The 27,166-nt window shown below is 34.9% G+C and overlaps 1 protein-coding gene across 2 annotated transcripts in view; it reads left to right on the plus strand.

The window, feature by feature from the left end:
• Positions 1-26,586, plus strand: part of LOC118596234 (cadherin-10) — a 191,228-nt gene extending 164,642 nt beyond the window's left edge. The window contains exons 8-12 of one of the 2 annotated variants that reach the window (XM_036207007.1): positions 3,126-3,262; positions 11,873-11,994; positions 18,179-18,287; positions 21,590-21,841; positions 23,567-26,586. In XM_036207007.1, the coding sequence (XP_036062900.1) occupies positions 3,126-3,262; positions 11,873-11,994; positions 18,179-18,287; positions 21,590-21,841; positions 23,567-24,057 (1,111 nt within the window). In that variant the 3' untranslated portion in view covers positions 24,058-26,586. The remainder of the gene's footprint in view (positions 1-3,125; positions 3,263-11,872; positions 11,995-18,178; positions 18,288-21,589; positions 21,842-23,566) is intronic. The other variant, XM_036207008.1, reaches the window with a different exon arrangement.
• The last annotated feature ends 580 nt before the right edge of the window (positions 26,587-27,166 follow it).

The raw sequence follows: 27,166 nt of genomic DNA on the forward strand, positions 1-27,166 counted from the left end.
TGATGTCAAAATGCTTCTCAGATCTCCAACTCCTTTCAGCTTTGTTGACTGCAACCTACTTCTTTCTCTTGGGCTAGTTCCACTCCCTTTGAGCAGTCTCCTCAACAGATATCCCAGAACTCTGTCATCTCCAACATTTTGGGGTCCCAAGGCATCCCAAACTTGCCTGGCCTCAGCAACTTTCCTTAATCATGGAAGCAATTACCATAGTCCCTTTCTTCTAGCTTTAACTTTAGAACCATGTAGCCAAAGCTGCCAAGGTTTGCTGCTTACTGGGGCTACTACTTGGCCCCCTCATTTAAATATATTTTTACTAACTTTCTGTTGTCAATGGTTTCCTTCACTGCCTAAGCTTGGCTGTTCTGAAACATGCTTTGTAGACCATGATTGCCCCAAACTCAGAGATCTACTTGCCTCCACCTTCTGAATTCTGAGATTAAAGGCATGCTCCCCTCCACCCAGCTCTAAACTTTTAGCTAAGTTGGAAATTCAGCTGTTAGGAGCTTGCCCTGAGGTCACTGCTCCTTTTATTTCAATGTTTAATCATTTATCTCCTTGAACACAGACTTTAGGTCTATTCCACTTCCTAGCTTTCCTGTATATTTTGTATTTTTATTTGCTCAGCACTATCCTTTCCATTAAAAATCTTCATCAAAGTTAACACTAATAATCATTTAATAGTCTATACTGGGCTGCTTTGAGATTTCCTCTACCAATGGAATGAATTTGAAACTCTTCACTTTAGACTCAGTCTGACTCTTCAGACATGGGTAAAAAGCAGCCACATTCTTCACCAAAATATCACAAGAACAGTCTCTTGGCCACATACTAATATAGGTCTCCAATGAAACCTCTTGATCCAGGCACTCACAGTTCAAATCACAAACAACACCATTGTTTTCCATGTTTCTACTAGGATGGCCCATTAAGCAGCACTTAAAGTGTTCAACTAGTTTTCTAATCCACAGTCCCAAGGTCCATATTCCTTTGAAGAACAACAACAAAAAGCATGGTCAGGCCTATCACAGCAATACCTCACTCCTGGTACCAACTTCTCTTAGTTAGAGTTTCTATTGCTGTGAATAGACACTATGAACATGAAAATGTTTATAAAGGAAAACATTTAATTGTGGTAGCTTGCTTATAGTTCATTTATCATATAGTTCATCATGGTGGGGGACATGGCAGTATGCAGGCAGACATGGTGCTTTAGAGGTAGCTGAGAGTTCTACATCTGGATATTTAAGCAACAGAAAGTTTACTGTCTCACTGGGCATGGCTTGAGCATATATATAAAATTCACAGCCCACCTCCACAGTAACACAATTTCTCCAACAAAGCTACACCTACTCCTACAAGTCCATACCTCCTAATAGTGACACACCCTTTAGGGGCCATTTTCTTTCAATCACACCAGGAATGATAGTCTATGTGACAATGAGTTTATTGATGCTGATTGTTGTGTATTTTGACTGTCTTCTACCTGAGATGTAGAAAATGCAGATTTTTTAGATGTTATGGTTTAGATAGAACCTAGAGATGTATATCTTATATGAATACAAATATATTTGTGTAGATTATAGATTATGCTTTCTATATCCAGGGGTTCATCTTTCTCTTGGCAAAAATCGATAATATTCAGAAAATATTTACTTTACAAACTAAATCCAGTACACAAGAGAGAAAACACATAAAAAGGACTGAGATTAGTCAGTGATGCACCATTCTTAGTGAGTTTTTGTGTAGTAATCAAGACAATTCCACTTCATGTCTTTTTTCTTCTCAAGTAAGGGACTTCACAGTTTTCTAATGTGCCAAGTATTTCAGTATTTTTTCTTTAATTTGATGACTATTTGCAGATTGTTCTCATGTTTGAATGTATTCTCCACTCAGAAAAGCTTGCTTCTGAGAGTCAAGTAATATTCAGTGAGTGTCAACTACATCCTGGTGCTGGGTGGAGAAAGATGAGCAGTAGGCTTCATAAATTCATGTCTTATTTCTTATTTTTGATTTGTGATGAAACAACTTAAAATGCAGTGTCATAAGTGGAGAGAGTTAATATAGGGAGATTTAAATTAGAAGGTTGCAAACTGCTTCTACCATGGATAATCATGGAAGACTGTTAGAATGGGATAAAATTTACTTTAGGATTTTTTGAAAATTAGTTAATTTTTTGTATGTGTGCATTTCTGCACTTTTCTTTTTGAGATAGGGTTTCCTTGTGTAGCCTTGGTTATCCTCAAATGTCCTCAAACTCACAGAGATGCACCTGCCTCTGCCTCCCAAGTGCTGGCTGGGATTAAAGGTGTTTACCATCACCACCTGGCTAGTGAGTTAATTTTTCTTTTTTTACTAGTAAATTATCCCAGTTACAGAGATATAATGGCAAGGCATCTGATTTGATAAATATATTGATATTTGCCTTGATTATGTCACCCTGAGTGACAAATGCTGGTATTATTCTTTCAAATGTCATGTAAACTGCTATCAGTTTCTAAAAGAGCTGTTTTCATTTATTTATAAAACTTTATTCTTTATAGATGCATAAGCATTTCTTATACTGAATGGTAGCAATTTTAGAAGACCTTAAGACATTTATTTTATAATGATACATGTGATTAAAGAACCTGAACAAGGGTGGATATGACATATAAAGTTAAAAATCATCACAAATTGATAATGTGCTGCTTTGATGAAAGTAATCTTTTCTTCAATTTTCTCATTAAAAAAAAAAAAAAAACCTAAGTTTCTGACATTGACTTTTATGATGTACAATTGTACTGATTCATCATCAGAAGACTTGGTTACTGAATACAGTCAGTTGATCATGAAACTACATGTGATACACACTATTCTGTGTCCCCAAATACATGCAAATTATTTAATTTTTATGGCAACCACTAATAGTTTAAATCCTGGACATTTGTAGAACTTACATGTCTATGCAAAATAAAGTACCAGTTCATGCCTTGAGTGATCAATGTTTATCATTTATAGCTAGTGAAACAGTTTATATTCTACATCAGCTCTGTGGTTTCCAATAATTCAGAGTAAAGTATATATCTAGGATTTGCTCATGAAAATGATCATTATTGCCCTATACTTTCTTTATCATCTATTTCTAGATTCACTTTGGATCGCCATACTGACCTTGACAGGATCTTTAACATTCATTCTGGAAATGGATCACTTTATACGTCAAAGCCACTGGATCGTGAACTATCTCAATGGCATAATCTTACTGTTATAGCTGCTGAGATCAGTAAGGAGTTATATTTAATGAACATTTTTATTTTGTGAATTCTTGCTTCCTGAATTTCAACATATTTGTGTGTTTGTTTTATATTAAAATAATTATGTCTATTCAAACTAAATTTTATTATGCTTTTTCAAATAATTTTTCAAGTGTCAATTTTTTCATTAATTCTTTTATTTGTAAAGTGAGGAATAGCTATACATATTGCAGCTATAGTAAAATGTTTGCTCTGCCCTCTCAAGAATATTGTCATAGTTTGAGTGTTGAATTGCCTAAATCTCCTATCTCCTTTTTATGTCTAGTAGAGATTTGGTTTACATGTGTGTATATATATGTGTGTGTGTGTGTGTGTGTGTGTGTGTGTGTGTGTGTGTGTGTGTATTTACAAAATTATGTGCTCTGCAACTTTTAGGGCATATACCTTTATTATATTATTCTGATTTATTTCAAATAACTTTGAATGTATTTAAGTTATTTTTTCCTCTTGTAAATTTCAGTGTTTGTTGTATTGGTAATATTTGTTTCTAATTTTGTATTGGCATGTCTCTTTTTCTATTGAGATCCATTCATGTTCTTAATAATGGTATTTACCAATTTCTTTCTCTTTCAAGTATAGTATTACTGTAAGCATCTTGTAATTCTGGTATAGTTGTCTGGAATTCTCTTAATTTTCTCTTTTTATGGAAGGTCTTTACTTCTTCTTTGATGGTGAAGGACACCTTGCTGGGTATAATAATCTTGGTTGTCAGTTATTTTCTATCAGGATAAGAAACACACCATTTCCATGTCCTCCTGGCATTTAGAGTTTCTTTAGAGCATTTGCCTTTGAATTTATTTGACATTGTTCTCTATTTAAGACTGTAATATTATTTCTTTGCTTTGTACTTTTAATAATTTAACTAATATGTTGTAATGAAGTGCATTTATTGTCATATATGCTAGAGGGTCTAAATGCTTCTTGTACTTGGATGGCCATGTCTTTCCCAAGCTTTGGAAATTTTTTCTTTGGTTTCACTTAAAAGGTTTTCTGTGCCCCCACACTTTGTGGTCCTTCACCTCAGGTATGTCAGGAAGTAGAATATTTGTTTATTTAAGGGAACTCCACAGCTCTTTTGTCTTATCTTAATGCTTTTTACTTTTCTTTTGTTTCTGATGTTGACAGTTCAAATGATGTGTCTTCAAGCTCTGTTATCTTTTTCTTCTGCTTAATCTAATCTCCTTTTGAGAGTGCCAATTGACTTTCTTCCTGAGCTTTAGAATTACTTATTTCCTCTGTGATTTCTGTCCAGCAAGCTTTCAAATATGTTGTGTTCATTAATTTACTTAATGTGGGTTTTTATTCATTTTTCTTGTATTTCTGTTGAGAATTTTTCCTCTATTGAGGTGGTCATCATTTTTTTCCTGCTATGTTATGGCCTTCTTTTTTTAATTAAGAAATTTTTTTTCATTTATTTTACACACCATTCAAAGATCTCTCTCTTCCCTCCTCCTGGTCCCCCAGCCTCCCCTCCCAACCCATCTCCCACCCCCTCCCACAAGAAGGCAAGGCCTCCCATGTGGAGGCACATTCAATAGAGGCAAGACCAAGCCCTTCCTCTGCTTCAAGGCTGCATGATGTGTCCCCTCATAGGTAGTGGGCTCCACAAAGCCTGTTCATGCACCAGAGATGGATTCTGATCCTACTGCCAGAGGGCCTCCCAAGCAGGTCAAGCTACATAACTGTCTTACCAAGCAAAGGGCCTAGTCCAGTACCATGTAGGCTGCACAGCCATTGATCCAACTTTCATGAATTCTCTCTAGTTTGGTTTGCTTGTCCCTACATCTTTCCCCATCTTGATCCTGATGCTCATAGAATCCCTCTCTTCCCTTTCTTTGGCTGGACTCCTGGAGCTCTGTCTAATGATTGGCTCTGGATCTCTACATCTGCTTCCATCGGTCATTGGAGAAAAGTTCTGTAATGACAAAGTATTCACTGGTCTGATCTTTGGGGCAAGCCAGTTCAGTTCAGGCATCCTCTCCACCATTTCTAGTAGTCCAAGCTGGGACCATCCTTGGGGATTCCTAGCAACTTCCCTAGCACCAGGTTTCTCTCTACCCCATGATGTCTCTCTCTATCATGGTATCTCTTTCATTGCATTTCCCCTCCCTCCCTGTTCCAGTTCAACCATCCCATTCCCTTATGCTCTCATCCCCTACCTTCCATTGCCCACCCCTCACCCCCAGTTTACTCATGGAGATCTCATCATTTTTGCCTTCCCAGGGTGGTCCATGCATCCCTCTTTGGGTCTTCCCTGTTAGTTAGCTTCTCTGGAGTTGTGGGTTGTTGCCTGATTACCCTTTGCTTTGTATCTAGTATCGATTTATTAGTGAGTACATACCATGTTTGTCCTTCTGAGTCTGGGTTACCTCACTTAGGATGATTTTTTCTAGTTCCATCCATTTGCCTGCAAATTTCATGATGTCAGAATTGCTGTGGAGTAAGAGGAACACTCCTCCACTGCTGGTAGGAATGCAAACTGGTACAGCCACTTTGGAAATCAGTATGGCGGTTTCTCAGAAAATTGGAAATCAATCTACCTCAAGACCCAGCTATATCACTATTGGGCATATACCCAAGGAATACTCAATCATACCACAAGGACACCTGCTCAGTTGTGTTCATAGCAGCATTATTCATAATAGCCAGAACCTGGAAACAAACTAGATGCCCCTCAACTGAAAAATGGATTAAGAAAATGTGGTATATATAAACAATGGAGTACTACTCAGCAGTGATGGCCTTCTAACTTCCTCTAATAATTTGTCTTTGGTGGAATCAATACTGGGTTGGATTCACAGCTCTGTGGGAAGATATGTCTAGGTAGAGGAAAAAGCAGCTTGGTGATATGAAGAAGTTGAGCACTGCATTTCCCTGGCCAGCAAAATCTAGTGCTGGACGTTTCTCATTCATGTTATAAAGTCCAAGCATAATCTTACAATATGTTTATTTCCCTCATGCAACCTGATATAGCAGAGTTAAAATTAGTAAGAAGAAAGCTGCAGGCTCACATGCCCACAGCAAGGCAGTGTGGGGACATGAATTGTTCTTAAGGACATTAAATAAGAATTTCTCTTGCTAATTTTTTATTAACCTTATCTTATTAAAGATCCTGGTCCTTGGAGATTTTTGTAATTCAAAAAAAAAATCACAATGCCAGAAGCAGTAAACTAGGCATCAAATTCATTATTTGATTTCTAGATCTAACACTTCATTCTATGCATGCTTTAAAAAAAAAATCAATAGTTCATCCAATTAGAAAATGAGAATTTAAAGTCTGCGAACAATATATTTGTAAAACTGCAGCAGAGATTGCTCCCAGAGAGGACTGCATCATTGTGGATGCCACTGTCATTCTTTAGTGGAGTGTTGAAAATCATTATGGGTCCAGATGTGACAACACATGCCTATAATCCCAGCACTCAGAAGGCAAGAAGGATGAATCAGAGTGATATCAGAGAAATCCTGCCTCAAAGAATAAGATCACGAGCAAATCCTACAGAAAAAAAAAAATAAGGGAAAAAATACAAAATCCCTTGAGAAATTTGAGATGGTGGCAACAGAGCCTTACATCAAAATTACATCAAAATGTGCAGTCGTTACCTCATAAAGAAACTGGAACAGTCACATACCCAAGCTCATGAAAACCTCACAATGCCCAACCCCTTGCTGAACTGATTATAAGGCAGAACAGCCATGTAAACTTTTAACAAGAAGCTTTAAATTTCAACTGAGCCATGGTCAGAATCTGCCTACAAATTCCATACATGTAATACTGAGTCTACACACAGCCATCATGACAGAGCTATGGGAAGCAACTATTGCAGATGAAAACCAGATCCCAGTCACCCAGAGTCATCTAGTCAGATTCCCATTCAAAGCTTCCAACTAAAATAATGGATGAAGCTTCATCATTCTAGCTGGGGTCTAAATAGAGATTCACTTCTGCCTTCCCCAAAGATCATGCTTTGTTTAGGGAGTTATAAATGGTGGTGTCTCTTGAGGCTATCAATTTAAAAACATATTTTCTCCTATAAGGAAAACTTCCATTTCTCTGTCTTCCCCTGTATCTAATGAGATCCAATTTGGAGCTTCTGGAATCTGATTGTTTGTGCTGTCTGCTCAGCTCAAGATTCTTATTTGAGCTCACTGAGCTCCGAATTGCATTTTCTATTTCAGAGACTTTGAGAAATTTAACTTCTAAAGCTAGTTGAAGTAATTATGATTCTGTAAAAAGCTTAGCCAATTACTTCTTAAGAGTTAAGCCTATTCTTGCCCTTAAGTGAAACCAATCTGCGGAATAAGTGCTAGAAATGCCCACCTGCCAACCACATGTAACCAAGGTCCCATTATGCTGTTCTGGGCATTCAGTGAAAGGAGAGTGGGAGAAAAGTACATATAGGGAATTATTTCACTAGACTTTAAACACTGGTTTGATGGTAAGTGTGTACCTCACGAAGCCCTCCCTGAGCAGGACGGAGGCATGTGTAAATGAACCTCTTCCCAATGTGTTTCCAGGCCCGCCCCTAACAGTTTAATTCCACATTGCACAGCAAAAGTCACATCATGTGACAAGTGCAGTCTGCCTCAGGTAATTATTCAGTGCATTATAGCATGGCATAATTCTTTCCCCTTTTTAAAATGCCAGGTGGAAAATGCAAAATTCTAAAATTAATGTCACAATCAATGACTTCATAATAAACTTTAGATCTTAGAATACACAGGAAGCCAAAGAATTCCTATAATTACATCTAAAAATTGATCATATTGCATATATATATATGCATTATATATATATGCATATGTCATATGTCATACATATTGAGAAAACATTGTTCAATGCGTGCAGGGAAGTTACATCTTTTGAAAGCCCCAAGTTTCAAAAGAATAATTCAAGCTCGCCTCATTTTGGATGATTGGAAAAGCTTATGCATGCATGGGAATGGCCCTACTTGAGGACATACATCCTGAAAGCCTTTATTGCTCATGCCTCCTTGTAATACTCCAGTTTCCCTGAAGGATTCTGAGGGAGATTCAGGAGGTAAATATAAGCCAGCTGTTATTCAGTATAATTCTTCCTTGGAATGCTTTATACTTTTATTTATACATAAGCTGTAGCATCTGCCAGCAAAAAAGATTAGTGTAAGCACTGTTTTCTGAATAGATGACTCCAGGCCTCATGCTTTATAAAGCACATTCATCCCTTTGGATTTAGCTTTTGATTCAAAGAACCTTGAGTTATTTGGAAAGAGGCTGAAGAGTCTTCCTTTTGTGCTGGAGAAGGTTCTCACGAAGCAATTTCTTACCTATGAAACTTTTTTTGGCTCTTTTGACTCCATTTTCATAATTAGGAAATGGAACTTCCAATATGAGTTTAGTCCGTTTCAAGAATAATGGAAAAAAATATTTTGCATATGTCTCACTCTACGGTAGGTAGAAGAGCATTATCTAGAAACGTTGCTTTCATTCTTCTCCCTATGAACCAGTAACTAGGGAGGTAAGGGTCCATTCATAGCTGGGTATACCTACCTCTAAGTATTAGCCAACTATTAGAAACAGTGAGAAATAGCATTTTTTCCCTATTTTTTGTTTGTTTGTTCTGTTCTGTTTCATTTCTTTTATCTGCTTCTTGCCTATGTACTCATCAATCCATGTAAATGGAGGGAAATGGTTAGCACTATTCATACCTTTTTATTATGTATATTTTATCAAGAGGAAAATTAGCACAAGCTCCAAAGTAACAAATGGAAATGAAGGTATGTCAATGATCATAACGATGACTTCATGGAGATATTTAACATATCTTGAGGCCTAATCTCAAAATTGATGCTTTGTTTAAAAGTTTCTTATCTAATTTTTAAAAGAACTTCTGTGAGATGGGAAGTTCTATTTGATATTTTTTTCATAAACTGAGGAAGAGAGCTGGAGTGCATATACTGACCAAGGTCGAAATATGTGAGCGTTGAACTTGAGAGTCAATACAGAGCTCAGGTGACTCCGAGGCTAAAATGTTCGACTGTACAATGTACTTACAGGTGTATTGTATGCATTAAGAGTTTGAAAACTCCTAAAATAAATTTTGCCAATGGCATGCATATGAGTTAAGAAGATGTGGGCAAGACTAAAACGATGTTGAATTTCAGTTGATCTTTTCTTTTTGTGGAAAGAAGAAAAGGTAATTCTACTTCAAATTATATAGAACCCTATAGCCTTTCCTTTATAGTCTATTAGCCTTGTGAATCCACCTGATCAGAAACCAGCTCTTAGTTGTGTAGGTTCATTAATTTATTAAAAATACAGTTATATAGAAAGGGTGGTAAACTCTTTCAAATTGTTATATATATATATATATATATATATATATATATATATATATATATTACATTTGCATTGAATAATGTTTTTTTTTATTTTAGTATTTGTAAAACACAAAGAAAAATATTCAGAAAAATGATAAGTAGCTCTAGAATAGGTAATGGTATTCATAATCATTTTAACCAGGTATTTAACAATAGTGTTAAACCTTACTTCTTCATTCATTTTTAGACTGTCTAATCTCTTAAAATTTCATTATTTTATTAATACACAAAAACATGAATTTCACATATTAATATCACTGTGCACTCTTTTATATGTGTATGTAGTATATTTGATAATTATCTTTATTATGAACTTTTTTTAAACTTTTTACTTCTTCTTCTTATTCTTATTATTACTATTATTATTATTATATTTGTGTTATAATTTTACACATCAGCCATGGGTTCCCCTGTCCTCCCCCCTCCCATCCCACCCCCACCTTCCCCCCCAGGCCCTCCCCTCCATTCCCATCTCCTCCAGGGCCAAGACTCCCCTGGGGATTCATTTAAACCTGGTGGATTCAGTATTATGAACTTTTAACATTCTTGATTTTTAAAGTACACTTTTCTTATTTCTGTAATATCACTACTGTGGAATAGCACACTAGAATATACCACTCTCTTAAGATGTATTAATTAATCTTGCTTATCCTTCCTCCAAACCCTACTCTCCAATATCTCTGAAAACCACCATGATTCTTTAGTGTTTTGACTCAACATATGACTTCAATCATGTAGTACCTGTGTATACTTGCTTTTCAACAATTTCCAGTTTCATCCATATTCTCTTAGTGACTAATTTCATTCTGCTTATAATTCTATTATTCTGTTGTGTTTTTATACTTCATTTCTCTCCCCCATGCATAATTTGATGGGCATATTACATTTCTTGATTCTTGTGAATAATACTGCCTTGAACATGAAGTACAGACATCTTTGAACATGGCTTTTCAGCTTGTGGCTGGCCACATTTGCATGCAAGTTTAACTGTGTTCATATAATCAGCATTAAGAATTCTGAATGACTTTAACTTGAATCCATAATATAAACCATTCAGCTATCAGGACTGCCTAGAATACACGTGGCAGACATCATGGCATTATGAAAAATACAAGGATTGTACTAGAGCCAAGTTAAATAGACATGTTTTAACATTTCATATCTCAATAAAACTAATAAATAAAATTTACCTTTCTTTCTAACAAATATGATACTCTTAATTTCACCGTGTTTAACAAAACAGACATGATGAATACGCTGGGTTTTTTGTTTTGTTTTGTTTTTTTTGTTTGTTTGTTTTTTTAAGAACTGGTTTAGATGGAATAAATTGATAACCAAAGTCATCTTGGAGCCAGTGTGATGCCTCAGTAGAAAAAGACACTTGATACAGTGCCTGATGACCATAGTTCAATCTCTGGGTCCCACAGAGTGGAAAGGAAGAACTGGATACCACCATTATCTTCTGTTTACTACATACCTTGTTGTATTCTTATGAACATAAATATAGATACAAATGTACATAAAGTAAATGAATAAAATTAATTAAAATAATAGTCATGTTTAACAGTTTCACAAGAGAAAATGTCAATGAAATATTTGAAGGATGATATTTCACCATATTTTTTTCTAATAAATGTGTTAAATCAGTAGTTATATAGTCCAGTTTCCAAATGAGGATTTTAAAATAGATATTAGAAAATGTTGTCATTATAGAAGTGTCAAAGTGATGGGTTTTAGGAGTTGGTGATCTTGGCCAAGTATTTAATCTATTTCAAAGTGTTTCTCCTTCATTAGAGGGAAGAAAAACTGTGGTTGGGATGTATTTAATGAGAAGAATAAAAAATAAAAAATAAAAAAGGTAGTTAAAAATTAAGTAACATGGCCATATATAGCAAGGATGTAATAAATAATTATATAATACAATCTCATCTTTGGACATTAGGGACACGCATAGAATATGAACTCAATTACACTGCATTGTACTTTTAAAAGGAATTCTCAAAATAATAGTAGTACTCTTGTGCCCAATAATAACAGAATTCATGACTTGCCAACTAGGCTCTGCTGTAATTTTCTTTATTGCCTTTGTTCATTATATCAGGAAAGTGGATATGATGTTTATTTGTATGTGAGCACTTAATGTCCACAAGATGCCTATCTAAATTGAATACTGCACACAACTCTGTTTTCCTAAACATTGTTTTCCTTTCCTCTTTCCAGACAATCCTAAAGAGACCACTCGAGTATCTGTTTTTGTGAGGATTTTGGACGTTAATGACAATGCTCCACAATTTGCTGTGTTTTATGACACATTTGTATGCGAAAATGCTAGACCCGGACAGGTGAGCAGCTGTGCAACCCCAGTTCAGGATGCTTTTGCATTTGTGCAAAATGTGTTTTTGTCAAAATCTTGGAAAAGATGAGACAACCAGAGTTTGGAACACTTCTTTATATTCTCATTAAAATATTAGAAAGTGGTTGTTGTTTATAAAGTGGAAAGTATTTTAATAGGTCAGATTTCTCAATTCCTTTCCAACGTTGTAATGCAAGAAAATAATGACATCTTACTCTACAATAATATAATTAAAATAATAAGATATAGTCTGCCCATAAAATTGAGATGTGGGAAATAGCTTTAAATTTTAAAACTATGAATCAAGAGAAAAAAAAAAAAAAAGCAGAATCTGCTCCATGACATTGGCTCTATATTAGCAACCCTTTAGAGAAATAGAGGGTGGTATTAGTACAGTTTTTAATCTCTTTATTTGTTTATTTATTTATTTTTACTTTATCTATCTATCTATCTTTCTATCTATCTATCTATCTATCTATCTATCTAGTTAGTTAGTTATTTTGGTTTTTCAACAGGCCTGGCTCTCTTGGAACTCACTTTGTAGATGAGGCTGGCCTCAAACTCACAGACATCCGTCTGCCTCTGCCTTCTGAGAGCTTTGATGCATGAACCACCATGCCCAGCATAATACAGTTTTTATGGTCAGAGCTTGCTCCCTGACAGTTCTAGTCAGATGGTCTCTGCTACCCATTCTCAAAAAAGCAATTAAATAGGCATATAAGAGCACAAGGCAAAAAGCAGAAAAAACCAACCAACCAACCAACAACAATACAGGGTTTATTCAGGCCAGGTTAGAAGGAAAAGCAAATACAAAAGGGCCAGTGATGCCCAACTGGTCCATCTTTGAGGTCCTAACATGAAGTTTTGGTTAAACAAATTTCACTGAATATGTATAGCAAAGAAGTACCAGTCAAGTGTGGCCCTCCCCATCATTGACATTAGCTTGTCTCAGTTCCAGTTTCTCCTGTGATTTGGTCTGTGTGGTTGTCCAAATTTTGTGAACTCATTTGGGGAGACATGTTTCTCCTGTGGCTAGCACCTGGTTTCAGCCTTTTCTTCTCCAGCATGAGATGCCTGGGAAATTTCCAATTTCTTGTTCAGTAGTCTAATAGCGTAAGTGTACGACCCAGATATCTCCTTAGAATATCTCCATTGCTGCAGGGTGGTGACTGTGAGATTGTGGAAATGCAGAGACAAGTGTACAGGCTCACTGAAACACTCAGTGAGTGTTGGGTTGTACATGAACATGTTTTGAAGTAAGGCAGCCTCATCCGTTGTTTTGGATTCCCTGTGTTTTTCCTTGGTGTAGCAACACATAACACACTTAATGACTTCATTTTTGTCCTTTGAAGCATTCTTCCTACATCAGCTTTGTTTGGAATTTTTTAAATCATTTCCTCAGTGGACTCATTTTGTTGTTTGAAAAGCTCCAGCATACATGGCTGAGAGAAATGCTCTTAATTGGCTTGAGTGCTATCTTCACAGAAGGAAGCTGCATAATATAAATAATAATTGGGAATCAAAACTATTTTATTAGAGATAGAGAAGCCATTGAGAAAGCGTGTTGTGTTTTGACATCATTTAATGCTTTTATAAACATCAATGCCATGGCTATATTTTTATGCAAATTGCATTGTCCAATAACTCAAGTTCTTCTTGTGAATATTCTAATGAGAATTCAATAGCTTGTCTATTGTTTGAGAGGATAAAATTACTGCAATTGAATTTTTTTTTTTACTTGAAATGTTATGGAAATGTTTATTTCTGAATATTTAAATAACTTCAGTGCTTCTAACTTTTCTAATGAAGCAACACCTATCCTAAAAATACCATTCCATCCAGTCCTTGGCCTATAGGCTCAGAATGATTTGTTGAAATCTTTTTTGCACATAGTAAATTATCCACTTTGCCACTACTGTATGCATTGCCCCTTCCATGATATTCAATTTGATTTTTAAAGAGATATCTTTCAGACCAGTTGAGGCATCAATACTGATATACTGATGTATTCAAAATATTCAAAATAATGATGCATATTTTCTTCTGCTTCTTCTCTTGTTCACTGTAGCTAACCCACAAATGTCTCAATACTTTCTGGATATTTAAAAAATAGTTAATGTAGGAAAATAATAAAATAATTGCTTTAAAAAGCATTAACCATGTCTTGACAACCTTAATATAAAGGCTAGGACTAATTCCTCTCTAACTGGCCACTTGTGTACATATGTCCAAGTTAACTCTTTTTATTCAGACTAGCTTGTTTTAGTCTGACTGCATGAGAAATGTTTTTGCTTAAACGAAGCTTTTATATGTGAAATCATTAGCAGAATCTGCTAGTATGTGTCAGTATTCCCAGCACTTGGGAGACTGAGACAGTGGCATCAGGGTGTTCAAAGCTCCCCCACCTACTTGAACATAGATAGTGTGTTCAAGGACAGCCTGGGCTACATATTGTTTCTCAAAAACCAAAATCATGTAGGATTTGTGGGAGGGTATTAGATTCAGAATCAAAAGTCATGGCATTCAAGTAAGACAAATTTGTTAGTCACTAAACCTCCTCACCAATCCCTGGGTGAAATCAGCTTGCAAACTAGGTGTTCCCAGCTCCTAGAAAAATAGAGTGCTAGGTCTTCTGGATATACTTGAGCTATTTATTGAGTACTTTAATCTCAACAGTAGCCCTATAATTTAAGTGTTCTTTAAGTAATACTTAGATCTACAGAATGGGGTAAAATCCCAGTCATTTGGCTTGTGGACAAACGAGTGAGTCAGAAATAAAACTGCAAGCCACCACATTTTCCTTTACATGCCTTTCCTTGGTCCTGTCAGTTCCTTGCTTTAAGAAAGTGGCATTTCCTTTAGGAAAGATGCAGCTAGCCACTGATATGAAGCTAATAGCCTTCTTGTGCATTTAATTAGGCTACTAAACTCACACACCCTTAAAAAAAAAAAAGTCTTTCGAAGGGAGGAGTGTTGGCTTTTTTCTATCCATTTCCCATTTCATGTGCTCTCCTTCAGCTGGGGAGTATATTTTCATGTCCAAGGAAGCAAATGGGCATTTGCATCTCAATGAATCTATATGAAGGAGTCTCCCACCCAGGGAAAGTGATGTTTATATTTACTCTTCAGTAAATCCATGGATGTTATCAAACAAAATTATTCAAACTGACATCATATGTCAAGTCAAGAGGCTTTGTCAGACCCAAAGTATGCAACATATGTTACCCAAAGAGCAGTGTTCAGATACATCTCTCACAACCAGGAATGGTGTGTTTGAACAGAACCAAGGAACATTTTTCACCAAAAAGTACTTGTCTTCTCACAGAAAAAGTTAAATATTTTCTAATGTAATCACTGCTTTTCTTTGTGCATCTAAGAATCCAGTTTTCTTTTTGTAGCATTAAGATGAAATAAAATAGTGAGTCATTGGTGAGACAGAGGAAATCTAATTTTTATTTTGGCCATGAACTTGTATTCTAGACTGATAGAGATTCAACTGTGCAAATCTCATTTATTGTCGCTTTAATACTAGCATATTGCTTTCTATAACACAATGATTCAGTTAACCACTAACCATTAATTTATTTGTGCTACAATCTTTAATCAATATACACATTTCATTTGAAGATGTCATGTAAATTTCATAATGCCTTATGTACACATAAAAAAGTAGATATTGGTCCTCAAAAATATATTATTTTGTTCTATAAAAATGGAATGAAACTTTCATTTGAAATCACAGTTACAAACATTATTTTGAGATCTTATAATTTTTCTTTAAAGGACCATTAGTTCTACTTTTATATTGCTAATATAATACACACACACACACACATACACACACACACACACACACATATATATATATGCATCTCTTTGTATCAACTTTAATCTTAGTGACTAAGGAGTTCCATTTGTCTTTCTTCTTCTATTATTTCATATATGGCATTTATTTCTTCTTCAATTCACTAATGAATCAAAATTTTAAAATGAGAAATTTCAAAACATGATTGAAAAATGAAAGTTAGGCAATAAGAAACAGATGAAATTTACCTTTTACCATTATTTGTACATTTTTGTCTTGAATGTATTCAAGTATCTGTTCTATATCTTATTCTATTATAATTTGTTTCTCTTTATTCTTATTATAACAAATATTTAGTCATCCATGATTTAATACAGTTTTAAAATAATTTCAACACTTAAATGATTATTCTTGCTCATTATTTCTAGGAAATAATATATTACTTTGTGTGGTTTAATTAAATTTCTTGAATTGTTTTGAAATAAATAATTAGAATTATAATAAGTGGGCTACTTTTACTGTTATTGTTATAACATACTTTGAAAGGAAAGTAATTTAATATAATGTGATAATAATTTGCTCATGTTGCTAATCATTTTACATAATGTTTTAAGCTTAAAAACCCTTGCTAAATCAATAGAAACTCAAGAATTTTTTTTACCAGATATATATACAATGATAAACTAATGTTTTAAAAGTATATTCTTCTAACTAGGCATAAGTTTAAAGGTTTATACAAGCATTAATGAATGTAAGCTTTTGATATTTTCCTAAGTTAATTTCTGAAAACATTATGCATATAAATGGAAAATAATCAAGTGAACATCCATCTAGAATACATACATATTTGTCCCTGATGCACTATCCATGTGTATTTAAAACATATAATGAAAGTGACATATGTCTAAAGCAAGATATGGTACTATGTTTTCAACTTCAAAAGCAGAAAGTTTTTTTTTTTTTCATTTAATGTATTTTGTTTATTTTAAGTGTATGTGTGTGTCTGCATGCCATACGTGTTTTGGTGCCCACAGAATTAAGTGTGTCATATCCCTTGAGCTGAAATTACAGATGTTTGTGACCTGCAGGAATTCTGGATGAGCAGCAAGCGCTCTTAATCACTGACCCATCTCTCTAGCCCCCTAAAGAGTTGCTTAAAATGTCTGTTCTTTTAAAATCAAAGTTGATCCTTAAAATAGCCATTCCTCTATGGTATGGATATATTCAGTCTTAAAGTATATTTGTAAATAGAGTGAATAATCTTTTTCTTTTTAATTAAAATACTTTCTTTGGAAAAATCATGTATTACCACCTAAGTTTCTACTTCTTTCTCTCATTTTTTCATTTTTATTTTTGTTTTTGTTTTTTGTTTGTTTGTTTGTTTGTTTTTTACACTCTTAGTTGCTCTGAAACTCTCTTTATTGACCAGGATGGCCTTGAACACATGGAGATCCACCTGCCTCTGCCTCCTGAGTGCTGGGATTAAAGGTGTGCACGACCACATACAGCTGTAAATTTTCTATTTCATTTTAGTATTTTCACAGTTCTTTTGGCATGGTAAAACCTACCACAGAATAAGGATTTGAATTGGTTGAACTCTTCTAGATCATTGCTTTAACTTACATTAAATAACCCAGTGAAAGCAAGTACTTCCCTACATTTGTTTGAAAACCTCTAATAATGTCACATGGCATTTTGAAAGACATTAGTGAAGAGTTCACAAAAACAAAGTAATCATTAAAAATTGAGTTTACTGAAATATATGTGCATGAGGATCAAAATCAATTTACTTCTAAAAGTTTGTTGTCCCTTTTGTTTTTGAGATTATAATTCTAATCATGTCTTTTCCCCATCCCTTTCTTCCTTCTGAACTCTTACACATACCGCTACCTGTTCTTTCAAAAGTTCATGGAAGCAAGCGGTGGTGGCACACACCTTTAATCCCAGCACTCGGGAGGCAGAGGCATTGGATGTTTATGAGTTCAAGGCCAGCCTGGTCTACAGAGCAAGATCCAGGACAGGCACCAAAACTACAAAGAGAAACCTTGTCTAGAAAAAAACAAAAACAAAATGTTCATGGAATCTTTTTACATTAATTGTCACTACTTGAATCTCTCTCTCTCTCTCTCTCTCTCTCTCTCTCTCTCTCTCTCTCTCTCTCTCTCTCTCTCTCTCTCTCTCTCTCTCTCTCTCTCTCTCTCTCTCTCTCTCTCTCTCTCTGTCTGTGTGTGTGTGTGCGTGCGCACGCGCGCTTAGGTATAACCTACTCAGTCTGTGTAATGCTATTTATAGTATGCTTCAAAATGACATATGTAATCCCTGTTCTACCAGCAGACATGTGATGGCTGTAATGTTCTCTTTCCTGCAGCTGATACAGACCATAAGTGCAGTTGACAAAGATGATCCCTTAGGTGGACAGAAGTTTTTCTTCAGTTTGGCTGCTGTTAATTCTAACTTCACAGTACAGGATAACGAAGGTCATTTTTGAACTCTTTTTAACATCTAATATGACATAAATGGGTATTTACCCCCAAAGTAATTATAGCAATATAACAATTCATTTATTTATGTTTCATATCAACTTAATGATGTAAGCATAAAAACCTGTTCATCTCCATTTGTAGTAATGTATTACTATAATAGCTTGTTTGAGATTATATACTCTCTTAAATTTAAAATTGTAAAAATTATAAAACAATGGGTGTTCTGAGAAAGATTAAGCATTGAAGTGATTAGAAGGGCTACAAACAATTAGTTAATATTATAAACATGATAGAACATGAATGGCTGTAGGAAAGAAAGATTCTGTGGATTTATTACTCAAACTTTGTTGGGACATAATGGTCGCAGATGTACTAGAGCCAGTTAGGCATAAAGGAAAATAGTGAGGAAGGAGAGAAAGCCACAGAATCTTCCAAAAGCATTTGCATATTCCTTGTTGTAGTGACAAGTATGCTACTATCCTTTGTAAAATACAAATATGATCTCTCTGAAATCATTTTTGTTCCCATAAAAGGCAGAAAGTATTTTACATAAACCTTGTGAAAATGACTATCATTTTTAAAATGTTGATAAACATGTATCATGAGAACTGTACTACTGTAGAGTACACACATGCCCACACAGACACATGAGGGTGTGTGTATGTGTGTTATTAGAACTCGTCTATATTTTATATATTTCATAACCAATATGACCTTAGCTCATGTTGGTAGAAAATATATTTGCCTTGCTGTGTCTGCAGATGTATTTCAATAAATCTCATAACCACACTGGCAAATATACACTACTTTCTACATAGTGTCTTAGGAGTGTTAGCAAGGCCAAGTGGTTGTATTTCCTCAAGGTGGTTTTCATGCATCATAAAAAAGCTTAAGACATGGGATCATTTCACATCACATTAGCTACTCACCAAGAGATTGCATCCAGGAGAATGTTCACATAAATGAGACAAAGAAAAGTTATCCATTTGAGATGTGCATTCATTAAATCTTAAGATTTGAATTGTCCTTGTTTTCTGTCACTCTAGACACATAGAGTAATTGGATTAGAAAAGAGTAATGTTGACTTGGCAGTCGATATACAGAATGTTGAACTGAGTCTGAATTTCAGATGAACAACATCCAGTATAATTTCAATATGCTGAACCTTGCAACCTGAACATAGACTTCAGATTGCAGCTGTCTGAATTGAATCCTCAGTACTAAATTGACAATACCTGTTCCAGGTTTTAATTTTGATTATTTTCCTGTGAAGCTGAGCACTAGATGTTAAAGTGAAGTAGATTAGGATTGTTACTATCACAGCACTGCTTTCAAAGGTCCCGGAGAAGCCACTTAAGACTCACCTTAGTTAATGTTTGACATAGGTTATAATTTTGTTTTACTAGAAATAATTCTTGAACCCATATAAATTACTCAAAGCAAGGAACAAATGTATACGAATACCAACCTGAAGAGCTCACCGAGTTGCATTCCATTTAATTTGGTGGAATATTTGGTCTCGTTTATATATGCCGTTGTTTTCTGTTATTGGTAAAGGTTTAAAGGAACTGTAGTTATACAGAAATTAACCAAAGGATACATTTTTGTGAATGTTTCCTCATGTTTATTCATATGTTCATCTTAAATATATTTAACGATACCAATCCTTTTAATGTTAATTTATTGCTGTGGTAAGTTAAATATATCATGATTTTTTAAAAAAAAAAATCTAATTCTTCCATAAAATTTAAAGTGTAAGAGGTATGTTAAAATAAAAATTCAACTTAGTTCTTAAATGTGGCAAAAGTATTACAAAAATAACCTTTAAAGTGCACAAAAAGACACCTAGACGAGAAGATTCTCAAAATGACCACTTGTATGCGCATTTTTACCTTAGATATTAAAGCTTGAGAGGTACCTTTTCGGATTGGCTCCTATGTTCCTATTATTTTAAACTTCTGCTTTCCTGACGTAGTTAACATTTCCCCGATAATGCAGAAAGCACTTGTTTTAGAATCAGCCCCTGAACCAGGAAGCAAGCACCACTTTCTTTCTGTGGTTTGTTTCGCTTACAACTGAGGGCCTTGCAGATAGCCCTTTGAGAATCAAGACTACATCCATCTGACAGGAAAAAAAAAAAGAAGAAGAAAGAAAGAAAAAAGTAACATTCTCAGTGTTTTTTAAAAGCTGGTTATTTGAGACCAGAAGAAATGACATGTACCTTACCCCACAACTCACATTGAGGAGAACTGGGTTACTTATCAGGTTGGGGAAAGCTTCACTAGCAGAGTAGGAGGTCAATGCGTGGTGAACTTCGTTAAAATTCTACATTTTTTTGAAATGGTATTTGGCACTCCACAACAGTGACGGCAAGTTGCTCATTAATCATATATGTGATATATTTGTGTATATATAGATTCACATGTATATAATATAATTTCTTATAGTTTTGTTTTAATGGGTGGAAGCAGTGTTCAGAAATATTAAATATTTGCTAACCTTTGATTACAAATCTGAATCTTTTTTATTTGAAATATTATTTAAAAAATAAAATCATTATCCAATGAAGTTTTAGTAAGTATAGCCAGCCATCTGCTCCACATCAAGCACAAATCTAAGTCACCAAATATAGTCCAAGTGCCACTGTACTATGTAAAGCAGGAATATTCTATACAGAGCTCTCCATACATTTTAGCCTAGACACTGCTTTACATGGTATTTCTACACATGAACATAAATCTGAATTTAAAGCATCTTGACAATTTTATGTGCTTACACTGAGTTATATCATATTTTCTTTGTAATTATTGAAGCATATTTTTGTCATGTGAAAGTACATGTGTCAATTTAAACAATTAAAAGGATCATTTTCCTCGATAAAAACTTATTTTTTTTAGGCTCAAGAATATTTATCATCTGTACAGACTTCAAAAATGAATTCATATGTTTATCATTACAGGACAATCATTTGAAACCAAATCATCAATGCAGTCTGGGCATTGAGCTGTAATCTGTAATCTCAATACTTAAGAGTGTGAGCTATATCTTAGTCAAGTCCAGCCAGGGCTACAAAGGAAGATCCGTTCTCAAAATAATTGAAAAAATAAAAATTAATAGATAGCACTATATTCTCTGTATTATCTAATATACCTTGCCTAGTTTGAATTGCGTTGTGCATATTGAATACAAAAACTTCACAATTTAAATAAACTGATGATTTTTATTTAAAAGCACAGTTCACATCAAAACCCGTCGACTGCTCCAACTTGTATGTAATGTTTTGTCATTTATTTTAGATAACACTGCCAGAATTTTAACCAGAAAGAACGGCTTCAACCGACATGAAATAAGCACCTATCTGTTGCCTGTGGTGATATCTGATAATGACTACCCAATTCAGAGCAGCACAGGCACCCTGACCATCCGGGTGTGTGCCTGCGACAGCCAGGGCAACATGCAGTCCTGCAGCGCCGAAGCCCTGCTCCTCCCTGCCGGCCTCAGCACTGGTGCTTTGATAGCCATTCTCCTCTGCATCATCATCCTGCTGGGTAAGAAGTGTTAGGAGAACAGCGTTATTGAATGGGCAAGGTTAGCATCAAAACATACCACCCCTCACGTTTAAAGATCCCTGCAAATTAACTGGGAAAATCCGCTAGCCAAGAAACAGTGTAGCTAATCAGAATTCGTCATGTCTAAAGGAGTCTTTACCGTAATCGGAGTAGCAGGACTCTATCTGTGGGAATTAGATTCAAATATTCATAAAAATACACATCAAAAAATGTCTTTCGTGACAGCATACTAAAGGAAATAAAAAGCAATAATGGTAACACAAGCCCCCATCCCTAACCTGGTGGCGCTCTCTGATTGATAATTGCTGACATAGGAAAAAAATTATTTTCTCCAACAGAGTCTCCCTGGGGATACAAACCATCACACGTAAGAACAGGGCCCCAGCCTATGAATAGATGGCCAATACAAAAAGAACTCAGTGGGATATTAAAAGTTTGTGGGGATTTCTTTGTCTCAGTGTTTAGTCAGAGTGCTCTTTTCTTTTTCCCTTACAGGACTTTTACTTATTATATTATAGTTACTGATTTTTGATGGGATCCCTATGTGCGCAAATTTGTGTGTCTTTGTAAACTAAGGAAAAGTAAAATGAGTTCTTCTCAAAAGCCCAAATTATAAACATAAGAAAAACAACCAGAGCATTTAAAGTTAATAAATATAAATAATAGAAAACAAAGTACAGTTTGAGTAATAATTATTCCTACTTGCTTTAAACACATTTTCTAAATAGAGATATTTAAGGAACTAAGTTTTTCCTTATATTTGCCACTTGAATGAGTTCACATTTTTCTCCAAATATCTTAAATGATCAATAACAAAATGTCTAAGGAGGGTAAATATAAAACCTCAACTCCACCAATGACATTTGCATTAATTTTCTCCTCCAGGTATGTGACTAGCATTTTTGTGATGTGTCTTTTTTTTGTACATATTTGCTTGTTTGATATGAGTTTCTGTGATGATCACAATTGTGTTTTGGAGTTAATTCAGACATGAGTTTACTCTTTGATCTGAATTCATCTGATTTAACAACTTTGTAGGGAGGTTTCTTACAGGGCATGGATAAATTTCCAAGGAAAATATCATATTTGTTTTCTAAACAATTGAGTCACCTGTTCCCCAGTCATGAAGGCCTTTTGGTAAAGTTAGCAAAACGCTGTGTGAATCCATCAGCAAAGCGTTGGAACTGAAATTATTAGTTCCAATTTTGTGATAAACATCACTTCCTCTAATTGTGTAAGGAAGTGATAGAATGTGTGGGCCTATCACATCCTTTTAGTAAAGTGGAATTCAATTTGACTAATTTTTATGTCAGTTCTTTGGGGCAGGGGTTTTGACCCTAGAGCCTTGAGCAGTCTCTACCACTGACCTAACTGAAAGATAATTATTTATATAAGTTTAGTATTTAATGCAAAATATTAATATTTTCTATACTATCAGGAACATACTTTAGTTCTCTGAAAAATAAATAACAAGTAGTCACTGTAGTTAAGGAATAATCTCCATTGTTTGAAAAATGAATCAGAAACACCATACTAACCATCCCAGCTAAACCCTTCTCTGCCTCTGAACAAAAACGTCCAAACATCACCCCAAATTCTGGCTTCCCATGCAAGATATGAACACCTTCCCACTCGTGTAGTGCTTGAGTTCTGGACTGGCAGTTTGGGATGAAGTTCTAACGCATCTTTTTGTCTTTGTTCAAGTTATAGTAGTCCTCTTTGCGGCTCTGAAAAGGCAACGCAAGACCGAGCCTCTGATCTTATCCAAGGAAGATATCAGAGACAACATCGTGAGCTATAATGATGAAGGTGGCGGAGAGGAGGACACCCAGGCCTTTGATATCGGTACCCTGAGGAATCCTGCAGCTATTGAGGAGAAAAAGCTCCGGCGAGATATAATGCCGGAAACGTTATTTATACCACGGAGGACTCCTACAGCCCCAGATAACACTGATGTCCGGGATTTCATTAACGAGCGTCTCAAAGAGCACGACCTGGACCCCACCGCACCTCCCTACGACTCACTGGCTACCTATGCCTATGAAGGAAACGACTCCATCGCCGAATCTCTGAGCTCATTAGAATCGGGTACCACTGAAGGAGACCAAAACTACGATTACCTCCAAGAATGGGGACCTCGGTTTAATAAACTAGCAGAAATGTATGGCGGTGGCGAGAGCGACAAAGACACTTAGCCTGGCACCAGAGTTCTGCTCCAGGAGAAAAAGTAACTTTGCGGATCTTGTCTCCACTTCACAATATTTGATATTCAGGAGAATTTTTTCCTGCCACTCAGCACAAGTTTTCCACTTATTTCTTAATTTGTTCATTAATTATATTAATTCTTTCCTGTAGGATGTCTCATGCAATATATACGACATTTTATTTAATCACTTCCAAGAGCCAAAGCTATGGAAATTCAATGTTGTCCATCATAGTAAATAAAAAAAAATTAAAAAAAAAAAAAAAAAAAAACCTGATCAGGATAGTTCTCCCTTAAGCAACCTCATGAACAAGCCGCTTCTGTTAGATACACGTCTTGCCCTTGCAAATGAAGCTTTGAAAAGGCAAAGAAAACATTTAAGATATATCCTGTTCTGTACATTAAGTAAAAAAAAAAAATAATGTACATGTGGTGTTGTAGGTGTGATATGCAGCCTGGTATATAAGCCTTTGTGCAATTTCATTTCATCAAATTCTATCTGCTAATGTTTTATATTTATATTTTTGTATTTATTTTTAAAAAATAAACCAGTTTTTACAACTACTTTGTCTCTAGCTTTTCTTTTCCATAAATTTCTTTTCTTTCTCCACAAATTAAATATCTTGTTACCAAATCAAGAAAAACGCTTTATAAGCAATGTTGAAAGCCTTGACCAAACAGATATCACAGGTAAGCACTGCTCTTCTGCAATAAATCATTACACTGTGATATGTGCAAAACTTTCGTACTAAAAGCATCCATCAATTATAAACCACTTATAATTTATCATTTGAAAAATTTACAAGGTGCTCTAACCCCTGAGTCACAGAGTCAATCACACTTAGATTTAAATCATTGCCAGTCTTGGCTCTTGTGCTAAATACACTGGTGGTCCAGCATTTTCCTCTCACCCATATTTGCTAAAATAGTATCTGGAAGAATAAAACATTTTCTCATTTTTGAATGACATTTGTGCTATTGAGGTTTATAGACAATAGGAGTTCAGACAGTTCTCAGGCTGGAATAATCATCGAATGGAATTATATTTACCTCCCATGGTGACTTTGAAAATGCCTAGTAATGACAGTAATAACACTGAATATTCCATTAAGATGCAGTTTCACAATTATGTCAGCTTTCCGAGATGCATCACACATTATTGTAACAAAGCCTTTTTGTGTAAGAATGACTTAATAGAGAGCAAAAGAACAAGTTGGAAAACAAACTTTAAAGTGCTGGTGGTAGATCATCAAATGTTACTGAGAATTCTGGAGGTGAGAGCAATATTATTACTTGTTGTTCAAGTCCTACGCCACAATTTATTTGTAAATGGAATATTTTATTAGTAGATATGGAATTCACAATCCCTGCTGAGTATATTGTACACAATACCAAAGATTCATGTGCTAATTAGTGAAAATGCTATATGAGTTGAGTAGGTCTGTATGACAGGTTGATATATCCTTAATGCAGATCTAATTATTTCAATCTTTTTGGATGGTGACTTTTTTCTAGCTTCCAGGCTGAAAGGACCCACACCACTCTACCCACTGATGCTGCAGTTTGTCTAATAGTCTGATTATAAAAGAGAGACAACCCATGAGGCTCAATTAAAAGCACAGCCAAGTAGTGCTAAGGACACATCAGGCTGGATATTAACATTTCATTTGACAGAACACACTAATGTATATCATACATTGGCTTCCAAAAGAGACTAGGTTTAAGAAAGAGAACTTTTCCCTTTTTTGTGCTGATTTGAAAGGAATAAACTGCTGTTTCCTGGAGAGATCAGTCATTTAAAGAAGAATAAGTTGACAAAAGAAAAGAAAAACAAAGGCCTCCGAATGTCTCAAATTGGTCATAATTAAAAATAAAATTTTGTTGGGATTATTTCTACCTTTTCCACACAAACAGTCCCTTGTGTCAATCTTAGATATCAATAATGTAATTCTTATGTCTATAATGCAATTCTTATGTGAAGACTTTTAATTATCTTCATTCAGAAATGTCAAGTGATGCTAAATTGTTCTGGCATTTACTTAGTCATCCATTATTTTAAAAACCAAGAATTGTGACAGTAATCTCTAGCATATCCAAAATTAACTTCAGATATGGTCTTTAGTAGGATCAATGGGCAGGCTTATTTGCCAGTTGTGGGGAAATTGGTCAGTAGCAGACCACCAGTATTGTTATTAATGAAGATGGTGTGTAAATGTTATTTCTTGGTAGCCAGGAAATTCAGAACATATGTTATAAAAATCTATATCTAGTCTCTCACCTACTGGTATTGTGCTTGCACAATGGAATGGCCAGAATGTAGTTTATTCCAACATTAGTTTTCAGTGTCAATGGGGCTACTGTCTCTCAAAGTATTATTGATGTAATTAAAACAATGTAGGTTTCTCATTTCTTCATCCATATATATCTTCAATATAAATTGTTTATTGAGCATCTATTATAAAAACCAAGGAATGTTCTAACACCCAGAGATGTAATAAATTATATATTATTCTTCTATTTATAACTGTGTATTTATTTCACTTGTAAAGTTAAAAGATGGGGAAAACTATATTGTAATGAAAACCACTGAGTTTATAAGAAACTATCTAGCTCTTATTATTAGCTTTTCTAGGAACAGAATCATTATGTTCTCTCTTTTCCATGACTTATATATTTAGAAATTTGAAAATGACTTTTGAACTTTAGACCATTAAAAATGCTAACCAAGTGTTGTTTCTACTTGTAGCAAAGTATCAAAGGTTATGAAATTACAAATTCATGGTCTTAAATGGAAATTTCTCTCTCTCTCTCTCTCTCTCTCTCTCTCTCTCTCTCTCACTCTCACACACACACACACACACACACACACACACACACACACATTGAGGCACAAACATACATATACAGTGTTACATAACTTCAAAAATACTGGGCATATACTAGTAGGTTAATCGACATAGACTACAACTGATTCAATATCTAGGGCATTTCAAAATAGAAGAGGCTAATATTATAATTCATATGTCTTAATATATCAATATATCTACATAATTTTCTAGGTATAATTTATTTCTATAATATGTGTACATGTAACTATGACT

This window comes from Onychomys torridus, chromosome 15 (assembly GCF_903995425.1).
Source record: "Onychomys torridus chromosome 15, mOncTor1.1, whole genome shotgun sequence".
NCBI lineage: Eukaryota > Metazoa > Chordata > Mammalia > Rodentia > Cricetidae > Onychomys > Onychomys torridus.